This window comes from Dermacentor albipictus, chromosome 1, assembly GCF_038994185.2.
Source record: "Dermacentor albipictus isolate Rhodes 1998 colony chromosome 1, USDA_Dalb.pri_finalv2, whole genome shotgun sequence".
In the NCBI taxonomy this organism is placed as follows: Eukaryota; Metazoa; Arthropoda; class Arachnida; order Ixodida; family Ixodidae; genus Dermacentor; species Dermacentor albipictus.
The window spans coordinates 28,830,776-28,855,162 of NC_091821.1; the positions used below are offsets into that span (position 1 = coordinate 28,830,776).

At 44.2% G+C, this 24,387-nt stretch overlaps 1 protein-coding gene across 1 annotated transcript in view; it reads left to right on the top strand.

The window, feature by feature from the left end:
• The window catches only part of LOC135906039 (ribosome biogenesis protein BMS1 homolog), a 163,011-nt gene that overhangs the window by 1,259 nt on the left and 137,365 nt on the right, over nucleotides 1-24,387 (top strand). The window contains exons 2-5 of the mRNA XM_065437185.2: nucleotides 189-379; nucleotides 11,368-11,447; nucleotides 12,911-13,099; nucleotides 16,857-17,121. Of these exons, the coding sequence (XP_065293257.1) occupies nucleotides 189-379; nucleotides 11,368-11,447; nucleotides 12,911-13,099; nucleotides 16,857-17,121 (725 nt within the window). The remainder of the gene's footprint in view (nucleotides 1-188; nucleotides 380-11,367; nucleotides 11,448-12,910; nucleotides 13,100-16,856; nucleotides 17,122-24,387) is intronic.

Sequence of the window (24,387 nt, forward strand, 5' to 3'; positions counted from 1 at the left end):
ATTTGGATCTCACAAAATGTTCGTGGTCTGGCTGTCACAAAAGAAGCCCTGCCTTATGTTGTAGTGCTTTCAATGACCAAGTGCCTTTTGTGTACCATTAATGTTTTAACATTCCTTCCTATTCATTTGTGATCTTTCCTGTTACTATTTACATGGGCAACAACCTGATTCTCGAATTCCTTTTGAAGGGCTAAGGACCTGCAAGAGAAACGGCATCATGTACCCCTTGTTGATCGAACTCCAGTCGAGCCACCGCCTTACATAGTGGCTGTTGTTGGACCTCCCAAAGTTGGCAAAACGACCCTTGTTCAGTGCCTCATAAAGAACTTTACGAGGCAGTTTGTGAGCACCATAACTGGTCCGATCACGATTGTGTCTGGTAAGGAGTGTTATGTCTGCACTGCGTGAAAATCTCAGTAAAACTTCTGTTCTATGCGGCCACTATATTTCTAAAAACTTAAATTTGTAATGCAACTACTTCACTGGAAATTTGGCTGCGATTTTGCAAAGTTGTACGAGTCCACTGATTACATTTTTTTGCTTGCGGAAAAACCTCGAAAATTCAGTGATGTCTAATCACTTACATTTATCAGTGATGGAAACATTGTCACCTAGATACAGAGGTCTATTTAAGTTATACGATTGCTGTTTGTTTTATTCTCTCCTGTGGATATTATGTGTGCAAACTATACCACTTATCAATTGAATGTAATTGGTTTGTTTTGATAATTTGGCTTGTGAGCAACAATTTTAAGGGCATTTTGTAATGTGATACTGAAGTCGTCTAACTGGGAAAATTGTTCAATAGCAATCTCGTGCCTTGCACCACTTCCGAGACATACACCATGAAAATAGGTGGTGTATTGAATTGGTGTTCTATTTAACGCTTATCGTGACTGCATTTTTCTATAGCCCAGTTAAGTGTTTACTAATGCAGGTGCAACATATCTTAAAGGGACCCTGAAACGATTTTGGCGATTTTCTACAAACGTACTGAGTCGTTAGAGTAGGTTCTTCTGATCATTAATTGATGCACCTAAGTGCTCTGCGTAAAGCGTGTAATTTATTATACGGTTTTAAAAATACACATCGCTGCCGATCGCAGCGCACTGCTCGGCGGAATTTTAAGCCGCCCCTACCCATATGATGCAAATAACCCATATTACGTCACATGGGCGAGCTATCTGATTGGCTGACCAGGGCGCGTGGTCGATAATTTTTCCAACTTTATGGTGAACAAATGATGCTCGTAATAGTTGGAATGTTAGTTACTTTGTTTTTGTAAAAAGAAAATAACTTAAAGAGAATACACAAGAATAGTTTTTTAGTACACTTCAGCACTTCCGGCACACAGCAAGTGTCGTCTGCTTGTGTTACAACGTACTCCATTTTGACGAGAGCTCCGCGGTCAGAGTCGGTCTCAGTCTTTTCGCGAGCACTATGATTCGACTTTGTTGCCTTGTGGACTGCAAACCTATCGACCTGCAAACCGCGAGTCCAGTATTAGGGCAAACGCAAGCGCAAGGGGACAGGGTCTGGCCGCTTGACTGTGCCGGGATGAGCCACGAGATGAGCAGAAGGGCAAATGTGAACGGTCTGCACGGTGCAGCCACCTGGTGGCACAGAGCTCAACCATACACAGTAGCAGCAACGAAGTGTATTCTTTGCTGCTGGTGTGTATGTTTCGCAGGAGTGTAATCATCAACACGTTGATTTATAAATGTTTAAAATGCTTTACACTTGGTTAGAGCAATATTAGCGCTTTGTTTGACTGGTTAAGCGCTGCGCCAGCAAGTGTCTGGACCGTGCAGACCGATCAGGCTGCTCACGTACGTCTACGCTCAAGTTCCTTCATCAGCTTGAGTTTATGCCTCCAGTCATTTGCCGAAATGACCAGCTTGCCTGTTTTTAGCGGAGTACCGGACACGTTCGGCGCTACGACAGAATGCTCGCAACGCACGCTGCTTCGATAGCTCTCGGTCGACGGCCAAGCGGCTAGCGGAGAGGTCTCGCGCGGGAGGGGGCGTGCTCCTAAACAACCGGAAGTGAGCGAGGTGACGTCGCATCGTGACGCTGAACCAGTGAAGGCGGAGCTTAGCGCCGCTCGCTCGGCGAGCGAGTTGAGAAGGAAAAGCATAGCTAGGGAGGAGGGTAACTTCTAATCGCTTGCAGCTCCATTAATACGTAACGCTTCACTTAAATTGTGGTGCGAATGTTCTACTTAAGCTGTACCCTACGCGCCTACAAAATTTGTCCGAACCGTTTCAGGGGCCCTTTAAGCTCTGGCTGTGACAAACAAGAAAATAGTTGTTTTGTAAGCACCACCTGGCTCTTCAACCTAGTCTTATTTCATAGCCTATTTGAAACAACTATGTAGTTCAAGATGAAATGTTCCATGAATTTAAATGTTCTGGATAGAAACCGGCACAACAGATTAATCGCTATTAAGGAGTTGTTGAAAGGCTCACAATAAAACACACGCACACATATTTATGTCCATGAAATAGTTTCCTGGATAGCTACTCGGAAGAAGATGCAACATAAAAAAACAAGTGACAATATAGGAATGTTTTCGTACATATATGTCCTCGTATAGACATAAAAAACGAGGGGGGGGGGTTAAGGAGAAGTATCAGAAAGCGTGTTGCCCCCTCCCTCCCCACCTGGTAAAATGAAAAAACTCCGCCTATCATAAGTACAGTCAAATGCCTGTATAACAAGGTGATTGGGACCTCTAAAATTCTTTGTTAGACAGGTCACTTCATTGTAAAGATTGTGCACTGTACCATTGGCTGAAAGTTCTAACTTGTCGGGGAGTGGGGGGGGGGGAGACCAGCTTTCCGACCCTCCCCACATATATATATATATATATATATATATATAAATATATAACAGTTACAGTTGAACAAGCTTCTTCTGACCTCGAAGAATTGTTCACTGAAGTGACGGTCTTATATGAATATACACAAGACCTCGTAGTAGGAGGCAGTTCAGTTTCACCGCCTGAGTCCTCTCATACCACCAAGAATCTGGCGTCTCTCGGTGGTGTAATCTTCCTTTGTGAAATTGTTTTATACTTCACTATCACCAATACTGCTTCGCCTTCCCGGAGAAATTGCAGCATCTCTCTTTTTTTCTTTCTGCGAGTCCGAGTAAAAGTGCTGCTGCGCATGACTGCTGTTGATTCCGATGTTCAGCGAATCCGGCTTGGCCTCACATCAGTGTCCAGGGCCACTATCATGCACCAAGACCTAAAGAAAGATCAAATCCATTACTCGAAGAAAACCTAGTGCATATTGTTTCCAGCACAGTAGAGTACAGCCAGTAATTTTTTGTTACTGATATTTAATTAGGTAATTATAATTAATTACCTAACTCAATAAGTACTGTCGTAATTATCAGTGTCAATGAGGCATTTGTATGCACCCCCAATGACATCTAACTGCGTTGTTTTCAGCAACATACTAATTGCATACTAATTTTTCCGACTGGTAAAGAAACCCTACAAAAAATGAAAGATACCATGTGACTGTGCTCTCATCCGCATCATAAAGCAGCACCCTCAAATAAGCTGATTGAATGTAATTTGAGGTCCCAATACAGTCTTTGACTATGGAACTACCTTCTGTATACTAAATACTTTAATGTCACCTAACTTCTAATAATACATTCCGATTCTGAACTGCTTTCCTGCTGCGGACCCGAAGGGACAGTGCATCACCTCGATAATGGTAGAGAAAGAGCACCAACAGCAGGTTTTTCAGCTTTGCAGCTTTTCCTTCCCCTCATTTCTACATCACTTATTATCAGTCTCTCAAGGCCGATTGATCACACTGATAACAAAAGCCCCCTGAATCATGCGGCTGAAGCTCTGCTCTGAGCATGCATGAAATGCAGAAAGCAGTCGAATGTTCCAAAATCCCTGCTCCACTCGCATTGCATCGAAAGAGTATGCACACAGGTATATATTGTGGAAGAAACTTGCTTCGGACCAAAGCCAAATTAAAATGAAGGTGTTATTTTTTATTAGTGTGTGTACATGCTGTAAAAGCAGATTCATGGCAAAAAATAAAGGCGAAATAAACAGACTGGAAAGCGACTGACGTGTAGAGAAAATGGCAGAACTGATGCAATCAAGAAAGTAAACATACCACTTCTAAATGAGCTGAATTGGCAGTTGGGATGTCTACAAAAAATGAAAACAAATGAACAAAAGAAAAATTGCTGCAGAAATTTCTGTGCGATTTATCTGAAGGATGCGTAACCATTTCGTAGTACTGACTGGGTGCTTTGCGGTAGTCTGCTGGTGTGTTTCATATAGTTGTGATAACTGTTTAGTGAGACCTGCACGAGACGACATAGAAGAGGCGAGTAGAATCAATGTTCGCTGGTGTTATAGATAGCCCACAGCTGATGTGAACGTGGGACGAAGTGACCAGGGAAATGTAGCAAATGAAAAGAATATATGCAACATTTATTAGGTACACTGAACCATTGTGAACTGTTATCAACCGTGCTCCGCAGGCGCCTAAGACTGGGCTGGCCTGTATCTTGAAAGCGATATGTGAAAGTGGCAGAGTGCGGCATGTGTTGAGAGCTCCGTGAGCGCTGTGTTCTCACTGCTTTGTTGGCATTGAAGCAAGAGGCAGCACGCAGGTGAATTTGCTCGCTGCTGCAGGCGTTATGTTGAAAGCGATCGTCTTACGGGATGGATGGAGGGATGGTTTTTCCATTAGGTAAAGATGAAATGCTTACGCATTTAAAACCATAACATTTCAGCGTGCCCTTATTATCTATGAATTCGCAAGCGCCGTTGAACTCCAGCTGCTGGCTAAAGGACGTGTTCGGATAGGTCTCCTTGTGCAGCTATGCAGTACTGAGTCCACTTTATCACATCTTTTGCGACTTTGTTTGATTGACGCTTAAATTCTATGGCCGACATCCGTTCTTTGCCTTCAGCTCATCTGACGTCCGTCTCTGTCAAGTAAACATAATCTTTCACATGACTCCAAGAAGAGTGGAGAGAGGTCAGGTGACCTTGCCGGTCAATTTAGTATGGGCCTTTGCCTTCTAATCTATTGCGCATGAAAAGTCGCATCCAGCCAGTTTCGTACTCGGCTGCTGCAGTGTGCTGGTGCCCCATCTTGCTGATACCAGAGAAGTGAAAGACGTGACAGCGGGACTTAGCCGAGAAACTCATCCACCACTCTTTCAAGGATTTAGCCCACATAACGCTGTCCAGTCAGTGTGTGATCGAAGAAGATGTGACGAATTATAACACCGGCATAAATTCCGAACCACACATTGAACGACCTCTGGTACTGGTGCCGATTCCGCTTTACCCACTGTGGATTGGAGTCACTCCAGTAGTGTGTATTACGTAAATTTACCTGGCTGTTTCTGTAAAAATTGGCTTCATCAGTGCACATAATGTTGCTCATGAAGTCTGGGGACTCAACGGTTTTTTGTGAGGACCCAATTCGAGAAATCTAGACGATTCCGCAGATCCTTATCTTCCAAGCATTGGTGCAGGTTAAGGTGGTACGGGTGAAAGGCCGAGTCATTTAGAATCCTCCAAACTGACAACTTGGAATTCGTTACCTGGATGGCCACATCCCACATGCTAGCATGAGGGTTTGAGGTCATAAATGCTAGAGCATCCGGGCGTAGCCTAGGACTCAAAGATGGAGTCCTCCGCTGCTGTTTTTGGAAGCTGCTGGTTTGCCTCAGCCTTTCATAATTTCTGATGATAGTCGGTGCATTTGGTCTATCGCTACACTTCCATGATTGCTATATATTTGTGGCATTACTCTTGTTGCCATTTGCAGCTCCCAAGGCAAAGATCATGTTTTCCTTTTGCTCACTAGAGAAAGAAACTGGTGACTGGGACGAAACAAAATGCACCTTTAAACCTTTGCACTGACATCGATTCGCTTTTGTGGTGATAGGCTTTGTGGCAAAAAAGAGAAAGATATCATCCTTGCACTTTATCAATGCTAAGACAGCTATCACAGCTTGTTTCCAACTAGCACCAAATGCGACGTGTTACTTCAGCCGGGCGTGGCAGATGAGGAACTAGCTGGATCACTATGTTTTTATTTATTTCCTGTATTTTGTTCTGACTTACTCAAAGAGAGCTTGTTCGAGGATGCGGGTGGGAGCGCAGTCACGTGGTATTTTTCATATTTAGCTGGGTTTATTTATCAATAGGAAAAATTAGTATGCAATTAGTACATAGCTGAGAATACTGCAGTTAGATGTCCCTTGGCTATGCCTTATTGACAGCACTTTGATAATTAGGATATTATGTCTTGAGTTAGCTGATTAATTACAATTACCTAATTAAGTCTCTATTGACAAAAATTACTGGCAGCTACTCCACTGTACAGGAAACAAAGTGCACTAGGTTTCGTTAAAGTAATGCAATTGCTTTTTTTTTAAATCTGGGTGCATGATAGTTAATTGGGACACTCTGTATATGTTTATGACCTCTACGGGCAAGTGACACTGTTTCCATACCCAATAAGTGTTGTAAATTGTTAGAAGAGTATATTTTTTTCATGAGTCGTTAGCATTGCCTACTGAAAGAGAAGCAGTAGTGAGACTCATATCATTCACCTGGATTTCACATGCTGTTGATAAAAGAGTCTGCCGAAGGGGTCACTGAAATCTGCAGGTTTTTTTCGGGTTCCAAAAAGCATGTAACACAATTCAAAACGAGGTGAACATACAGCAGCATATTCATTCTCTAGGCATGCTGTATAACCATACCTTTAGAAATAATTTTTAATTGGCTAGCTCCTCCTCTTTCAGAATAATAAAGTCTGTGAATATAATAAAGTCTGTGCTGTCTGTATATTTAAATATATTGTGTATTGCATAGTGTTTACAGTGGAAGTTTAAAACAATTTTGAAGTCAGAAAATATAGGTGAGCCAGCCACCACTGATGCTTCTAATGTGCTTGCCCTCCTTTTGTCAGGATTTGCAGAAATAAAGCGAAAGTATGAATTAGAATCTGTGCACGTCCGTGCCAAAATGATGCAGTAAGCTATTAGCCACTATAAAATTTTAACTGAAAAGGTCAGGCCAAGTCAAAAGAAACCTCAAGTGATCTGGGTGACGCAACTCTGGTAATGAATGACATTTTAGGTGTGTGTGTGTGTGAGGGTGGGGGGGTTAAGATTTGGTACCGCTGAGGAAGGGGGGCGGGGGGCTTTGCCCCCTTCAAAAAACTCCGGAGGGGGCTCGGGCCCCGGAACTCCCCATTTGTCTCGGTGCCTATGCACTGTACTGTCGCTCGCAATAGTGCAAGTGAAGCACATTCTGAAAAAAAAAAAATTATATATATATATTTATAACATAAGTTCAAGAGATGCTTAGTGAAAGGAGCCGCTTATAATCTTTCGCACACTTCAGCCGATAGTAGGTGCGACTGCAGCCAACTGAGAGGGGTAGGCGTTTAATGAAGTCTATGTCATTTTGTCAACTCCCACTTGGATAGGTCCAAATGCTCCACTGCAGGAGCAGTCTTTGTTGATGTGCTTGCACTTGTTCACAGAGTTCACCGGTGTTGGTTTCAATGGAAAATCTTGCAGCTTGGTACACTTAGCTCCACCACCAAGTGGGAGTACTAAGATTTTTGCAACTGTAGCTAAATTTGCTAAGTGTCGCTAAATGAAACACCACGTCAGAAAAGGTCAAAATAAGTAACAAAACTCTGCACAACATCGCAGGCAATGCTGCCATATATCAGCAAGTGTTGGTAGGAAGGAAAAGTAGCAGCAACGTGAAAACACGAGGAAGGTACTGTAATTCCCAAGCCTAACAAACCAATCGAGATATGAAATCTACAAACAAATGGTTCTGAACCATACCTGGAAGAAAACTGTTATCTATATTATAACATGTTCAGGCTTTGACCACACCTATCGATGCAAGACATATTGCTGAAACTAAAAGAAAAGGTAATCGACTGGCTTCAAACACACAGCAAGAGAGCCATCCTTACCATGTGTGTAAAAGGAGCATTAGACAACGTAAATCACACCATCACAACCACACCACCGAGCCACAACAACTGCGCAGAACACGTTCACAACTACATCACAGACTTCGTTAAAGGTAGCACTGCGACAGTAGGGGTAGGCAACCTATGAGCGGTCAAATTCGAGGTGCCAAATAAAGACTTTGCGCAAGACTTAATCATGTCACCTATGCTAGTTGATCTTGCCATGAGCTCGTTACCTAAGAAACTGAAAAACGTAGAAGGAAGTGGCCAAGCCCTCTTTGGGGATGCTCTGACCATCTGGACAACAGGAGGACTGCCAGGGCAGCAAGAAAAAGCACTGCAGGAAGCCATTGATACAACGAAAGAATACCTTAATTGCTGTGAACTATCGTGCACACCGGAAAAATCAGCTCTTGGCACTAATGCAAGCGTACAAGAGGAAGACTACCGCAAGAAACGCCAGACCCCAAAATAACCAACCTCAAGTATATGAGCTACACATCTTTGGCCTCGTTATACAAAAGGACAGAGGCGGGGGAGCGGAGCTGCAGAAGGTGCAAAAGACCATGATGCAGTTGACCTACCTTATTAGAAGAGTAGCCAAAAAGCGGCACAGCCTCAAAGAAGACTGCATCAGAATTATCCAGGCTCTTCTTATTTGTAGAATTAACATATGGCACACTGTATGTACATATGAAGAATGCTAAAAAGAGCAAGGCTAACAGTGTCATTCGTAAAACTATCAAGCTAGCCATGGGATTATCTCCGGCAGCACCCACGGAGAAGCTACTTAAAATGGGAGTCCACAATGCCTAGGAAGAGCTAGTGAAGGCACATAGCATCAATCGACTGAGAAGACTCATGCTAACCACCACGGGCCATGCCCTACTAGTAAAACTAGGATACTCTGTCGAACTGGACATGCACTATGCCCCTGGAAATAAGGCAGAAGATAATGTCTCATCAAACATTCCCAAGAACTTGCATCCTGAGTATGACAAGGAGTGCCTGTTAGCAAGAGCTAAGGCAGTACAGAAAATGCTGGAGTGAAGTAACAAGAGCGAAAGCATCATATACATAGGTGCAGCAAGGTACAAGGGCCAAGACAACTATGCAATAAGCATAATTGATGAAAAAAAAAAAAGAGGGAGATAAGGGTAGCAACACTGCAAGCTCGATGTTACCGGAGCGGAAAAAACAGCGATAGCCTTGGCAATCACCATGTGTAACAGGGTGTGTGCTATTGGGACATACTCGCAAGAGGCCTGCAGAAGATTCCAGAATAGAAGAATCAGCCACAGAGGCTTGAAGCTACTGCAAAGCAAGCCCATACCAGACATCCACATACTGTGGACGCTGGGGCAAGCAACGCTGCAAGGGAACCCTGTGGCACCTGCTGCAGCCCGAGAACATGTTCAGCGGAAAAGAATGGCTGCTTGGGCTGGTTGGTGAAACATTCCTTGGACAAGGAAAAATCCTTTTTAATGTGCAAATTGTAGAGAGGAAAGGAGAAGGCGATAAGACAAAGCCCTCTGTCCTGTCACCTTCTTTCTTACGCTTTGTGCACTTAAAGAGATTTTTCCTTGTCTAAAGAATGTACACTGGGCATTCCAGCAGGATCACAGTCCCCCCCCCCGAGGACCATGAGCAGACTATCCTAGGCAAATGTATGGATACACTGCAGCACTTTTGAAACGGACAAAAATACTATCCAGGTCCCCATAGAAAGTTTATGAGAGAACAAGTCATCATCTTCCTGTTGTAACAAGTTGCATTGAATCATATTTTGGTTACTTTTTAATAGCAAAGACATTTGCACCTTAAAGGAGCACTGAAACACTTTTTGAACATAATAAGAAAATGCTGCCAATCTGTGGAAGAAGCTCATTGAACATCTGAGCCAAATATTATTGCACTGCATGCAGCAGGGAATTTACGATGTCATGTCAAAAACAGTAAAAAAATTGCTTGCTCTCGCCTTTGCAATGGCATTGTAGCAAGCAACGAAGCTCACCAACACCTATTGGCTGATTTAGTTATCACAAGAACATTCACAATGTTCCTATTATTGCTAATTTTGAGGTAAACAAATAAAAATATAAATGTCTGCAATCTCGAAAAGACATAAAATGCATTTCTTCTTTGCACTGCTGGTTTACACAATTATGCATAGCTGCGTGGCCTCTGAGATAGCAGCGTACTACATAGGGTAGATGTCGGGGCCACCACAGGGTGCCGCGACGAGCCCTTTGGCGAGACACTCAACTTTTGGGTGGAGCCTTGCCCCCTTGCCACGTCCCATGTGTAGCTTCCTACACCCAAGTGGAGACAAAAGGACGGAGAAGACCGCTCATGTGATAACTACGTCTAACTTGGCTTGAAGGATTTCAAATTTTTTTGCTGCAGTAAATTCGTGAGCCAGCGTCCTGTAATAGTGATGCCAGTTTATGATTGGTTAGAAAAGTGTTTCAGGGCTCCTTTGGGTTTTCCATACTCATAGCTGGGGTCTTTATGTGCTTGAGCTTCCCTCTTGCTTGTTCTCCTCTTCAATTTCTTTAAAATTTGTTCTGCAATATTGGTTGGTTGTACTTTATATTTGCTTATGATTTGTTTTACGGGAAATGTTTATACCTGAAGAGACTAGGTGATTTGTGCATTGGTTGGTGAAAGACTGCAACTGTGTAAACAATCGTTTTGCTTGAATCCATAGGGAAGTGTTTCGCATTTTCCTTGTGATCTATCAAGGTGGCTTAATGGCTATGGCATTTCACTGTTAAGCATGAGGCCACGTGATCAAATCTCAGCCATGGCGGCTGCATTTAATTGGGGGTAAAATGCAAAAACACCCATGTATCGTGCGTTAGGTACACGTTAAAGAACCTCGGGTGGTCAAAAATTATCTGGCGTCTCTCGCCATGGCCTGCCTCGTAATGAAATTGTAGTTTTGGAATGTAAAATCTCAGAATTTAATTGAAAAAATTTTTATTTAATCTTCTTATATAACTTGTAATTATGTGAAAATTCTTAGAATGTCAGGAGCACGAAATAGACTTAACAAAATAAATTTGCTTCTAGGGTGCTGGTACACCACAATAAAAAACTTCTAGTAAGAACAGTAAGAAATTCTTTATAATGTCCACATTTTCATCTAAACTGAATGCTTTTTTTCTTCTATCATGGAGGCTACCAATTATTTCCCTGTATATATTTTTGCATTTTATTAGTGAGGGGGCTTGCTGTGAAAAGGGCAAAAAGCAGTTTAAAATGAAATGAGGTGCAAATTTGTGATATACCCAGTGCATTGAACTTGTGACTGGGCCATCGCACAATTTTTAACTTTCGTATTTTCATTTTTTAGGAAAGAAACGTAGGCTGACACTTCTGGAGTGCAACAATGATATTAACTGCATGATAGATGTGGCAAAAGTAGCCGATTTGGTAAGTACTCAATCTCCACATGATGTGATTTTATTTGTACAAATTTGTGTTTTTGCTGAAAATGTAGAATCCTGGCCCTCTGTTACATAAAGTGCACATTCTTAATATTAATCCAACTGGCTACCTGATATCAATGGTGCACTCAGACTTAGCATTGTTATAAGAAATAAGTGCATGTGCAATAGCAAATGCAATTGTTTCAGTTTCAATATGCTGGTTGCCTACTTTCACAGCTTGCACACTACAGCCGTTTATATTGCAAGGACAGTAGCCATTGATGTAGCATTAAAGTACTTCCAAAAAGAAATGAAGGCTTGCAAATTTGTTTTCTTTAGAGAGTGATGTGTAATGCTCAGTTGGCCTGCAGAAGCGACAACCCCAGCACTGACGTCATGTAATGCCTCGAGGTGTCTCCTTAGTTAGCTTCTGGATGCCTTTATATGTGGGCTTTGCTATGATCTAGGAAGCTAAGTCTGCTTGCATTTGCTGTTGCCCTGGATGCGCAATCTTTGACGCTCTCTTCCTAATGGTATGCTGTGTGCATACAAACTGTGCCCAACTTCTCAAACATTCTTTCAATCATTTTTTTCCAACATTTAATTTTATGACTGGCAGGGCTGTGGGCATTTGAAACACCAGAGCTTCCCAAACAGACGTGCCTAGCATCAGTGAAAAACATACTGTATCTATCTGTCGCAGTGGCCTGGAAACCACTTTCGCACAGTGTCACTCACCAAAGACTGTGGTACTCGGCTTTGTGAAACACTGCAGCTTTCAATGGCTGTGGTGACTGCCGAACTTCAGGCCTTTCTACAGATGCACATGTGTTCACTAGAAATGGCAAAGGGATCGTCAAGCACAGTATGAACCGTAAATGACAGTTGAAAACATTTTGAATGCATGAGGCTGCATGACCCGAGAAGTAGGGTGACAACATGAAGCTTCACATGGCGATAAATTGTAGTCCAGTGATACCTTTTGGTGCCAATAGTGCCCTGGGTTTTGCTTCATTTGCAGTTAGTTATTGCCCAAAATTCTTGATTTTCATTCATTAGCCCTTCTATACATCCTATCGCACCCTTGATGCCACTGTTTAAGCTTATAAAAAGAGAAAAAAACTTCACAGTCATGGTAACCCTGTCATGCAAAGCCTTTTGCCCTCCTTGAACCCATCCAAGTATACAAATTCATGTTTTATTACTACACAGATATGGCTGAAATCTTTCTAGTGCCTTGAACCTGAAGCTGCAAGAAGGTCCATAGTCCCTAAGAGTTCGAATTGGTACGAGCTAGCTAAATTGTTAAAGAGACTTAACATACCTACTTTTATTGCGCTTTAGCCGAGATATCACTTGTAATAATGACCTTAGCATAGCTACTTGCTACGAAAGTTTACTGAACTCTCTCAGCCCTTGTGTATTTGCATGGATCATTCGAGGTATGTAGAAAATCTTCTGTTCTAGGTGCTGCTCATGGTGGATGCCAGCTATGGCTTTGAAATGGAGACCTTCGAGTTTTTGAACATTTGTCAAGTTCATGGTTTCCCTAGAATCATGGGTGTACTCTCACACTTGGACATGATCAAGAATGCCAAGACACTGCGTCATACCAAAAAGCAAATGAAGCATCGCTTCTGGACTGAAATATATCAGGCAAGTGTTTGTCCACTTGTAGCGCCATAATTATTAACATTGCCACAGGAAAGAGAAATGCTGCTTACTGTAGAAGTCGACAAGATAGGAATTTAGGAAGGACTCCTCCCAAAAAGTGGGCTGCGACTTCTTTCCGACCCTCTGTTATCACTGAAAAAAGGGTATTACAATTGCACTGCAGTGGATTTTCCATGGAGGGGTTGGGGGACAAGGCAAAGAGACAGGGATTATTTGCCCTAGCATATATTTTGCTATTGTGAAATCCAGGCGTAATTTACTATATAACTTGCACATAGTACTGTTCACTCATGAGTTCCCTTGAAGGTGTGATGCCAACTTCCAGTAAAAAAAAGTTTAGGAGAAGATCATCAATACATATTACTAGGGTGTGTTATAAAGCACACTTTTTAGGCATACGACGACTTCATAATGTGCATAACAATAGTTTAAATGTTTTTTATTAAAAAAATAATAAATGCAGGGGTCGCATTTACACACAGATCAATAATTTGCTTCATCATAACAAAACAGTTTTTGGCAGCAGTATAGGTGAGCCCTTGTGTTGTGCAATGAATCAAAACCTATGATATTCAGTGAATCCTTGGAGCACACTGATTAAATAACCAAATATGCTCTTCCAATTGGCACGCCTTGCTATAAAAGGCAGCCATATCAAGACTTGCTGCACAATTTTACTTGTGGTTTTTTGAACACCCAACAGTCTGAGAAATAGGTGTGCAAAGTTTCACTAAAAAATCTTGACGTAATAGTTCTGTAGAGACCTGCAAAAAAATATTTTATTAGAAAAAAAAAAGGCACGTTTGTTTATCTATGGAAAAATTGCAAAAAAAGATTGGTTTTGAGAAAATCAACAATAAAAAAGATTTCAAAGAACTGGATCGCACACAAAAGACATTCAGGAAAGCTAAAATTCCTCATATTTGTAGCTTGTCTAGTCCTGAGGCTTGTTCTTGTGTTCTTTTGCTCGTGTGGCACCTCATATTATTTTCTTGCTTGTTATGCAGCCTCAGTACTGTGACGCCGGGTCTGCTGCACACTAGGACTTCTGTGTGTTGATTATCAGCAAACATTTGTTTTCCTTGCCTCTCCACTCTGAACTTCCCCATACTGTGGCTACTAGTGTGAAAAACAAGACAACAATGTGTAGGCACCACTAAACAAGCCAACTCGCTGATCTTTTGATGTCTGAAATTAACAAAAGAACTGCTGAATTCGGGGACTTTTATGTTTCACACGAAATATGCACATTCAATTCCTCAGGTGCTGGGTAGGGCTACATTTGTTGCTATATCTTTTGAACTAAACAACATAGGAACCAAATTTTTTCTGCAAAATGCTCGTTGAATTGGACATCTCACTAAAAAATAAAAAAAAAAATAAAGTCATTTTGAAAAAAAAGCTTTTTTTATTTAACTTTGCCTCGTTGTTTAGCAGTGCATCATACTACCTAACTTTTATTAGAGACAGTGGTACATCTGTACATGAAAGCGACCATGTGGAATGACTCCTGCTGGTCTTAAGTCATTGATACAGGCACATGGAGTGAAATTTCGCACACCTAAATGTAACTTTTGTTGCTTAGCAAAGTATATGCACTCTGAAGAAATTCTTATGTGGATGAAATCATATGTAGATGTTTATAAATGAGCACAAACATGGGTAGGATGTTTATATCGCTTGATATTGTTAACTTTTAAAAGTACAAAATGCGTGGTTTAAATCTGATCTGTCAAATTTCAATTATGTAAAATAACTTCTCAATATAACCAGGGTGTTTACTAACGGGGAAAACCGGAGATTGTCGAGGATATTTTATAGTCTGGAAATACTCATGGAATTTTATGCTTCTATCAGGGAACATTAGTTGTAATTTCATCAAAAGGGAACGAAAGTCACGCTAATGCTGGCTCGAATGACAGAGAGGAATTATAATGAATCGTCTTTGATGCTGTGTCATTGGCTGGAAGACTTGCCAGTGTACAGTCAACGACAAATTTTCCGGATGCCCTATTATTGGGGCATGCCTGATGATTCGGATGGCTTCGTGGCACCACTATGTGCCCCACAGAGTCAATGCATAAGAACATATAAAATTTAGAACGCAAGAACCCTTTGCCATCCAATTTTCCCAACTTCTTGCCGGGACCGCAGGTCTGAAACGTCATCAATCAAAGCCACCACCGCCACCATTTTGATTATGTCGCTGCCTCGAACCAGCGCTCTCGCACACAGATCCGTTGGCCACCGTAACCACCACCGTGGCAACACTAGGCCTAGCTACTTCGACGTTCGCTACTGTTAGCAATTTGCCACTGTTAGGCGCTGACTCAGCCTTTGTTATACTCGCTAATGGCTTTGAAGCTTGGAAAGCATGACGCGTTGAATTATGCTGGTTTCCGAAATTAAGCTTCACCATAATACAGCATTATTATGCGTAAAGTATTACGGGGACGCTTAACAAGTGGGGGAAGGAGGCAATTGTCACGGGACTCATTGTGTATTCCTCAATTATACACACATGCTCCCGTCATCTCCTGTCCCTGCAGGAACACGGATTTGCCTAATAAGTGTACTGGCAGGCCTTCATAGCTTGTTGAGATGTGCCTGTGGGGATTTGAGCCTTTAAGGGCAGTAAAAGACATGCATTCATTTTTTCGAACTGTCCGATTTTTCGGACGTTCTCGCGACCCCTAGAGAGTCGGAATAATCGAACTTAAGCTATACAACTGACCAAGAGAATGCTCCAAATGGTCCATGGATCAAATGTGTGGCAGGAGGAGTATGAGAACAGAAAGGACCGACGCATTGAGGAATGAACGGGAAAGGAAGTGTGCCACTGCTCCTTTGAAAGAGCTTGAGCTCAAAAAGCAAAATGTTGGCTAATGCCTAGATGCAGGTGTACCTCATCCAAACGAAAATAAACTATTTAAAGCAGTGAAACGCAACACTGACACGTTGTGCGCAGGCTGATAGTATGTCGGGACAGTTGAGGTTGACTTTCCAGCTGCAGAGAGAGAATCTTACTTGTGACAAAGTTTGGATCTCATACCAAAGAGCTTGCTATCAGTTGATAGAAATAGCTCATATTCGGAAATATTTGCTTCTGTATACTCTGTATGCATCTCTTTTATGCTCTGTATGCATCTCTTTTTATTCTTATTTGAAAATGTTCAGCTCGATTTGCAATGGGCTCTACCATTTTTTTTTTCGTAGATATTTGATTCGCTATGTATTTTAATAACCCCTCCCGTCTGTTTTCTTTTGAGTAAAATAAACACTTCTCCCTACTATTCAGACTGGAATAAGTAATTTAAAAAAAATTTTAACATGCTTACTAGAGAGTGACAGCATCAAGCGACATTGTGTTAGCCCATCTTGACATAAAACAAAGATCTGTGTGACTCAAAAAATTTTACAAAGGCACTCAGGGAAAACCTGGAAAACTCGGGGAATTTGGAAATGTCAGCTTGGTAGACACCCTGATAACACCATAAACTGAACTAGATTATCTTTTTTTAGCTGTTGCAATTATATTTTCATACCTGCATGTGTTTGTGGCTTTAAATAATGGGGCAAAAATAATATACTATAGGTATTTTATACATGTTTTGTTTTTCTCTGGCAACCTGCAGTACATTGCTGTGCCATGTACTGTTAACTGTTACATGTTACTGTATGACTATACAAAAGTGTTACATGAGGTGGCATGGCTAATATCTGCTTTTTGTACATGCAGGGCGCCAAACTCTTCTACTTGTCAGGCCTCATAAGAGGAGAATACTTGAAGAATGAGATTCATAACCTTGGAAGGTTTATCTCAGTTATGAAGTTTAGGCCACTTCAGTGGCGAACATCCCACCCATACCTGCTTGTGGACCGAATGGAAGATGTCACTGATCCAGAGTTAATTCGTGTCACTCCAAAGTGCGATCGAAATATTTGCGTATACGGATATGCAAGAGGAGCAAGCTTAAAGAGCAAGACCAACATCCACATCCCAGGCAAGTTCGTGCTCTTGCCTCGTTGGCCCCATGTCTAATGACTTTGCAATAAGTATTTGTACTTCAGCAGAGTGCAGCCACTGTATGCTCTCATGCATGCATCTTCAGTAGAAGCGCTGCTGTGTTCTAAAGGAATTGTTCTTTTTATGGAATAAGCCGGTTTTGTGAGGGCTTACCGTGCATGCGCACCTTCCCTCCTCCTCTTCCTCTTGCTTTGTCTGCTCAGTGCAGCAGATGGAAAACCAATGTTCTGGCTTGCACATGACTTGATGTGAGCTCAATGCATAGCATTTGGTTGCAACAGTTACTGACATGGTTATGAGAACCACGTCGGTTCTGGTAACGTTGGTTACTACACGTGTGTGTTCAAAACCATGATGCCGCTAGATGCGACGCATAGATGCTGGCCTTGCGATGTGCCACGCCCTATGCTTTGAGCAGGCAGGAAACTAATAAGGATGAGCATTTGTGTGGACCACATTTTGATCCCAGTTAATGAAGCATTGAACACATGTAATTTTTTACGCAACATGTTTCGGGAAAGCACTTCGTCTACACAGAAGCTGTATCCTGATTTTGGCAGTGGTGTCTTTGCCTGCACTAAATAGTAGGCAGTGAACGCTCTCGAACGTGCTGGCTGTAGCGATGGATGCCAGGTGTTCCTTTTTTATGTAGGGAAATATTTCTAAGAAATCGAAGTAGACTTCTAGAAAATGGCACTTACAGTATGTTGCCAACAGAAATCGTGTAGAAAATTAGAATTCAAGAGATTTTATTGCATCATAGATCATGCAGCTTTCCGTTGGCACAGCGGCGTCAACTTGGTACCATTATGAAAAGGAGAGATCGGAGCTTGAGATAGCCACAGCACCATATTTCGCCATGCAAAACTTGTGGGGATGCGCGACCCTCGCGCCTCCCCTGATGTTTTTCCCGCATAGCGCGTCTCCTGTAGTGCGGCTTTGCCGCACACACGGCGGTCCGAGTGGTACAGGCGCAGTCCGAGAGATGGCACTAGTGTTGCGCGGCTGCGGGGTTACCCTCGGCGGGAGATGCAAGGCGCGCTCTCTTGGGTTCGAGGCAGGGAGCGAGACGTGCCGCGCCGCACGTGCAGCGGCCCTCTTTCCCGGCGGGTCGGGCGTGGCGGAGGACGACTCCCGCGTGCATGCCGACCGATGCTTCGGCGAGACCCTCTCGCCTGGCCGCCTTCGAACGCGCCACGATTCGCGTGACTATACACGCGAACGACCAGGCGTTGGGATCCAGCATGGGGCGAACATATTCGCTCGCTTCCGGTCGCGGTAAGTCGGACTTCTAGATTTGTCGCGCGCCCATCGGCATGTTTTGTGGATAGCAACTCGGCTAGCAGGCAGTGATCTATGAAAGGTGCAATAAATGCCCTTGTGACTGTTTGCACTACTGTGTTGTCGTTCCTTTGTCCCAAGAGTACGGTGTGAGAATTCCCACTACAGACCCCACAAACTAAAAACAAGAGAAGCAAGCAAAAAGGGGACAAACTGCCATCACGATTCTTTACTGCTGCCTGTGTTGCCACGTGCACACAAGCACTCCTATTGGCTGATGCAGATTTGAATGGCTGGCATGCATTTCATGCACCTTTTGACAGCGGCAAGCTGTGCATTTCTTTATCCCAGTGACGTTTGGCGATTGCGGTAGGCTGCGTTGCTGGGTTGTATTTGTTTTGTTAACGTGTCTAAAATGCAAAGTTCTTGAATGTACCATTCAAAATGTTGGAATGGTGACATCTAAGGAAGAAAGGAGGAAAAAAAGCATATTTGTGGGTGAACACAGGAGCAAGTGCTGGTGTTCTGAACCCATCTCTTCACAAAGCACTTTGAAAAGGTGACTGGCCTTAGGCCTTACTTTGATGCTGTTCACAACTTTGTCAACATGCTGCATCACGCTCGCTAGCTCTTGGCTCATTTTCTTCGATGCCAAAGCCTCCCTGTGAAGCATACAGTTCAGTTTTGTTCTTTTCTCCTTAAAGTCGATCAAAGTCTCTTCAAGGTGATTATCAGCGTTGATGAAGCAGGAGGCAGGTTGGAGGTAACAAAACTTGAAGATATATTGCAACGAAAATATTTACACAGTCAAATGCAAAGAACACTGATGCAAAACACACAAGTAAACAGCGCTTTACTCTTCTACTTTTTCTTAAGTTAGAGCCTAGGACAACTGTCACTACATACGACCAATGGAGTCTCACTGTTCTATCACTAAGTGGTTATGGCCCAGACTAGCGTTGCATCGTATGGAGTCTTACTGGTCTATCAGGTTTAGTGATTACAGCCTAGACTGAGAACAAGCACCTCGTCTCGATTGTTATAGGTGAGAGAGAGAAAGAAAAAGGACTGTAGGATCGTTAGCCCATCCCACAGAAGCAGTTGCCAACGAGAGTTAAAAGCCTGCTTAAGCCACAACCCAAAGAGATGGCCTTGCTCTCAAAAGTAAATGCATTAGAAAACTACCCTGTTTTCCTTCTTCCCACAAATTCAATTCCCTCTCCTATTTCCACGTGGTCAGTTGTGGCCTCGGCAAACACGCCAGGCACGCACGATTTAGTGAGGCCATTTGAACCTCAGTGGCGTTTCTAGCCAGCAGGGGGCTCGGGCGCTGGTGTCCCAACACCGTGTACCGCAGTCCCCCCTCAAGGTTTTTCTGCATGGAAAAATAATGACCGTTGGTGGCATCTGGACTCGATGTTCTGAAGACGGCGTTCTCTGCATGCGCACCGCGCCTCTATCTACGGTGCGCACTGCAAGTTGTGTAACTCGACACCACGCGGGCTCTTCTCAGCGCTCAAAACAAGATACACGTGGTTGCCGCGCGGATGCGTAGGGGCATGGACCCCCGCTCCGTACGCGCAACACGTGGTCGACATTGCTAGGCCCCTCTAAACCTCGGCGGCGCTTCTAAGCAGCAGGGCGACTCGGGAGCTGGCGCCACAACGTCGCGTACCGCTGTCCCACTCAAGGTTTGTCTGCGTGGACCTATTATGACCATCAGCGGAATGTCAACCCAGTGCACGTAAGACCATGTTCTCCGAATCCATTCTCTGCATCAGCACCGCGATACCCCCCCCCCCCCCCCCCCCCGGGGGGGTGCATGCCTTGGCTCGTCACCAGAGACCATGCGGACCGTCCGACCCCTCAAAAACAGAAACGGTTGCTGCCTGGACTCGCTGGGGAGTGGACACCTCCCTATTCACAAAACACTTGGGCAACTCGCGGCACTGCGAAAGTATGTACGAAACAATCATGCAGCCCTACACCGCCCATTCTGCATGTTCGAGGGATGAGCGGCCTAACACATACATTGTACGAATGTGACAGAATTGTGCGTCACTAGGCCTAGCTAACCTGCTGATCTGCCAACCATTGCACGGGCACTGTTTCGCTTTCTCCGCGCGCACGTTTTCGCACCGTGCCATGAGCTTTAGGCCGCAGAATATGAGCATTTGACAGTATACAAGCAACCATTGTTGCATGGGCACTATCAGAGCTGTTCAAAAATAATTTAATTGTAGAGACTTCAATGCCTACGGGGACTGTGATGTGCCGTCGCGACGATTCAATCTTTTTTTTTCTTCTAAATTCTTTGACCTTTCAATATTATTTCTCGAGTTGTGTCACACTGTATGTTTATCGGTGTGCTCAGCGTGCAATTTCCCGCTGCTCCTTTTTTGTAATCCAGTGCATTAATTCATAACACAAACATGACCATATGCCATGCTTTTTTAAAATGTGCTTCTTACCTCTGCTTTTCCACTCCACTGAACTTGCCAGTATCTATAGCATCGACAAGCTCATAGACCAAACCGTCATGACATTAGTCGGGCAGCGGACTTGGGCGAGCGTCTCAGTGCGCGTTTTCAGAACATCGCAGACCGGGCGCCGTAGCAGAAATCTTCCTCGCATCTGTGCTTGCTGCATACCCGAGTTGTAGCCGATGACTGTTTGCCGGTTTTATGTTCTGTGAGCCAAGCTTCACGCAGGTTCTTGTCCTGCGGCACCGAGCAGTAGCCTACCATGTTGCGTGCCTTCAAAGGCAGCCACTACCTATTGTAGTGCTTTGAAGCGTTGTAAAGGAGACACTCGAAGCGGGAAAATTTCGCCACTAAATGAGGACCGCAGCGTACGATAGAATTTAAACTCGTTTTTGAGCTCGCTTCGGCGCGCCCGAAGCAGCCGACGCGGCCACAATGTCCACGTGATCCCTCCTAGCACGTCACGCCGACGGTGGCGCCAGCTTTTCCAGTGGTGGAGCTCGAGGCCAATGCAGAACAAAAAAAGCTGCTATAATATCATTGAATAGATCTTGATTTTTTGCGGTTGTTTTGAGCTCTTTGCATAAAAGCAACTCCTAGGTGATGACTAAGTTATCCATGAAAAGCACAAACACGATGTACTGTAGGCTGCCAGATGCATTGCAGCTCTCATTCATGGCAAGAGAAAACTTCCCGGTGGATTTCAGTTTTGAATGCGTTACCATTCTTGGGGTACTTAAACAGCCACTTTGAACCCATCTTAAACAGAAAACTTTGATGTGCTGTATAATTGTTAATAATTCTTATACCAAAAAACTATTCCTATCATTGTGAAGGTTATAGTTCCTAGTATCCAAGTATGTGCCTAAAGCAAGATTCTGTTGAGTAGCTTTTGCTCAATTGTTCCCAGAAACAATGCTAATTAACTTTAGAACTAATTGGCATACTTTAAGAACAATTCCATATTTGGAATCTGCAGAAAAAACAGAACAAGACTGTGCAGTTTCAATAAATTTATTAAACCCCCGCAGGGGCGCCTGCGTAAGCAGGCGTTTGGTGTGTTGCGACACCACGTACCCGAGCACACGAGGGTTGGACCCTCCCGCGTGTAGCCGTGCGCGGCTTAGCCGTGTCCGGGGAAAAGAGGATCCTGGGGGTTGAGCCGATGCCGGGTGTTTGGACCTTTAAGGCCCCCCGGCGGAGGCAACACACCCCTTTGGCCTCGGCTTCACGCAGACGGCACCCCCGGACTGACCCACCCGGGGGAAATCGGTAGTTGCCTTTTCCTGTCTCTCTCTCCCTCCAGCCTTCGTCTTTCTCTCACTTTCCACCTTTCCTGTCTTCTCCTAGCTTCCATTTACTTCCAATTTTTCCAGGCAGCAAGGGTTAACCTTGTGTGAATAACCAACCTAGGTTATCTCATATTTGGTTATAGTGATAATGTACAGCTGGCGTTTGCAGGACCTGTTTTTACAGTCCCTGTAACGTCCCCTTGTAGGGCTCCACGGTGGGTGGTTGGCGTTATCGCCGAAAATTACATTTTCTATGGCAAGCTCCTTTCCTCCAATTCCTGATCGCCCTCAAAAAAGAGGGCGCACCGAAGATGTATTCCAGTTCTTTGGCCGTCAAAGACCGAACTTCCCACGGTATCATGTCATCCACTCTGAAAAATCCGATAAACAAGTACGAAATATCTCCCCTTTTCTAGTTTCCAAGTCCTTAACTGATGTCCTTGGTCCAGGCTACAAGGTATCAAGGCTGGCAAGTGGCGATCTCCTGTTAGAACTACATGACCAGAAACAATACGAAAAGTTGCCCAGTCTAGTGTCATTTGGGGATGTTCCATTGACAGTAACTCCTCACCGCACTCTGAACACCACCCGCGGCGTTGTGTCTGATGACGATTTGCTCCAGCTGACAGAAGCTGAGCTCTTGGAGGGCTTCAGTGAGCAGAACGTTGTCAATGTCAGAAGAATTAAGATCAGAAGGGATGGTAAAGAAATTCAAACGAAGCACCTAATACTCACATTCGGTTCAAGTATTCTGCCCGAGTCTGTAGAGGCCGGGTACATCAAGCTCCGTGTCAGACCATATGTACCGAACCCCCTAAGGTGTTTCAAATGCCAGCATTTCGGCCACAGCTCGCAGAGCTGCCGAGGCCGCCAAACATGTGCTAAATGCAGTGCCAAAGAACACACCACTGAAACGTGTGAGAACGCTCTCCGCTGTGTAAACTGCGATGGGGAGCACGCCGCGTACTCGCGGTCGTGCCCATCCTGGAAGAAGGAAAAGGAAATTGTTACAATCAAAGTCAAGGAAAATATCACTTTCAAAGAGGCACGCAGGCGGGTTTCATACCTGCCCAAGAAAAGCTTTGCCGAAGTGGCTGCGTCAGGGGGCAGCGTCACAACGGCCTCCGGCGGCTGGCCGACCCACACGCAGTGAGTCGGCAGTTACGCCATCTGCCCCCGCGGCGGTTGCAGCTCGTGCTGCTCCGTCAACCGAGGAGAGGGGACCATCGACCCCGAAGGTGGGCGCAGCCGAGGCTGCCCCAACCTCCCCGGCCCCTTCCAGCGCTGGCAACAGCCGGCGCAGCCAAATCCCGCAGGGTTCCCCACCGACCTCTGGGCTGGTGGGCGCAGGGTTCTTGCCCTCCAAGGCAGGACCCTCTCTTGTAACCTCTCGCTCGCAAGAGCACGTGTCCGGCGCCTCACAAGAGGCAATGGACACTACACCTGCCCTCAAGGCGCACCAACCGCCTAAGGAGCAGCGAGGCTCCCTCGAACGCTCCAGAAAGGGCAGAACTCCCGTTACAGGGCCTCGAAAGGGCTCTGTAATGTAATCTCTGTAATCTCCATAATCACTACTTGTTTCTTTACACACAGCACTTAATAACTTCCAATATGGATACACAAATAATCCAATGGAACGTCAGAGGTCTTCTCAGAAACCTTGATGATGTGCAAGAACTGATCCACAAACACAATCCAAAAGTGCTGTGTTTACAGGAAACACACTTAAGATCTATACACACAAACTTTCTCCGAAAGTATGTTACGTTTCGCAAAGACCGCGAGGATGCTGTGGCATCATCTGGCGGTGTAGCCATTATTGCTGACAGAACTGTAGCGTGTCAGCATTTAAAGCTCCAAACGGCCCTTGAGGCAGTGGCCGTTCGAGTCGTACTTTCAAATAAACTCATAACCATCTGCTCCTTGTATATATCACCACAATATCACCTTCACAGACGAGACATAGAATCATTAATAGATGAGCTCCCGGAGCCCTATCTGATTCTTGGGGATTTTAATGCACATAGCACTTTGTGGGGCGATTCACGCTGTGATGCGCGAGGCCGCGTCATTGAACAACTGCTTTTTTCTTCTGGAGCATGTCTCTTAAATACAAAGGAGCCTACGTATTTTAACCTTGCTAACAAGTCATATTCTGCCATAGATCTTAGCATTTTATCGCCGACA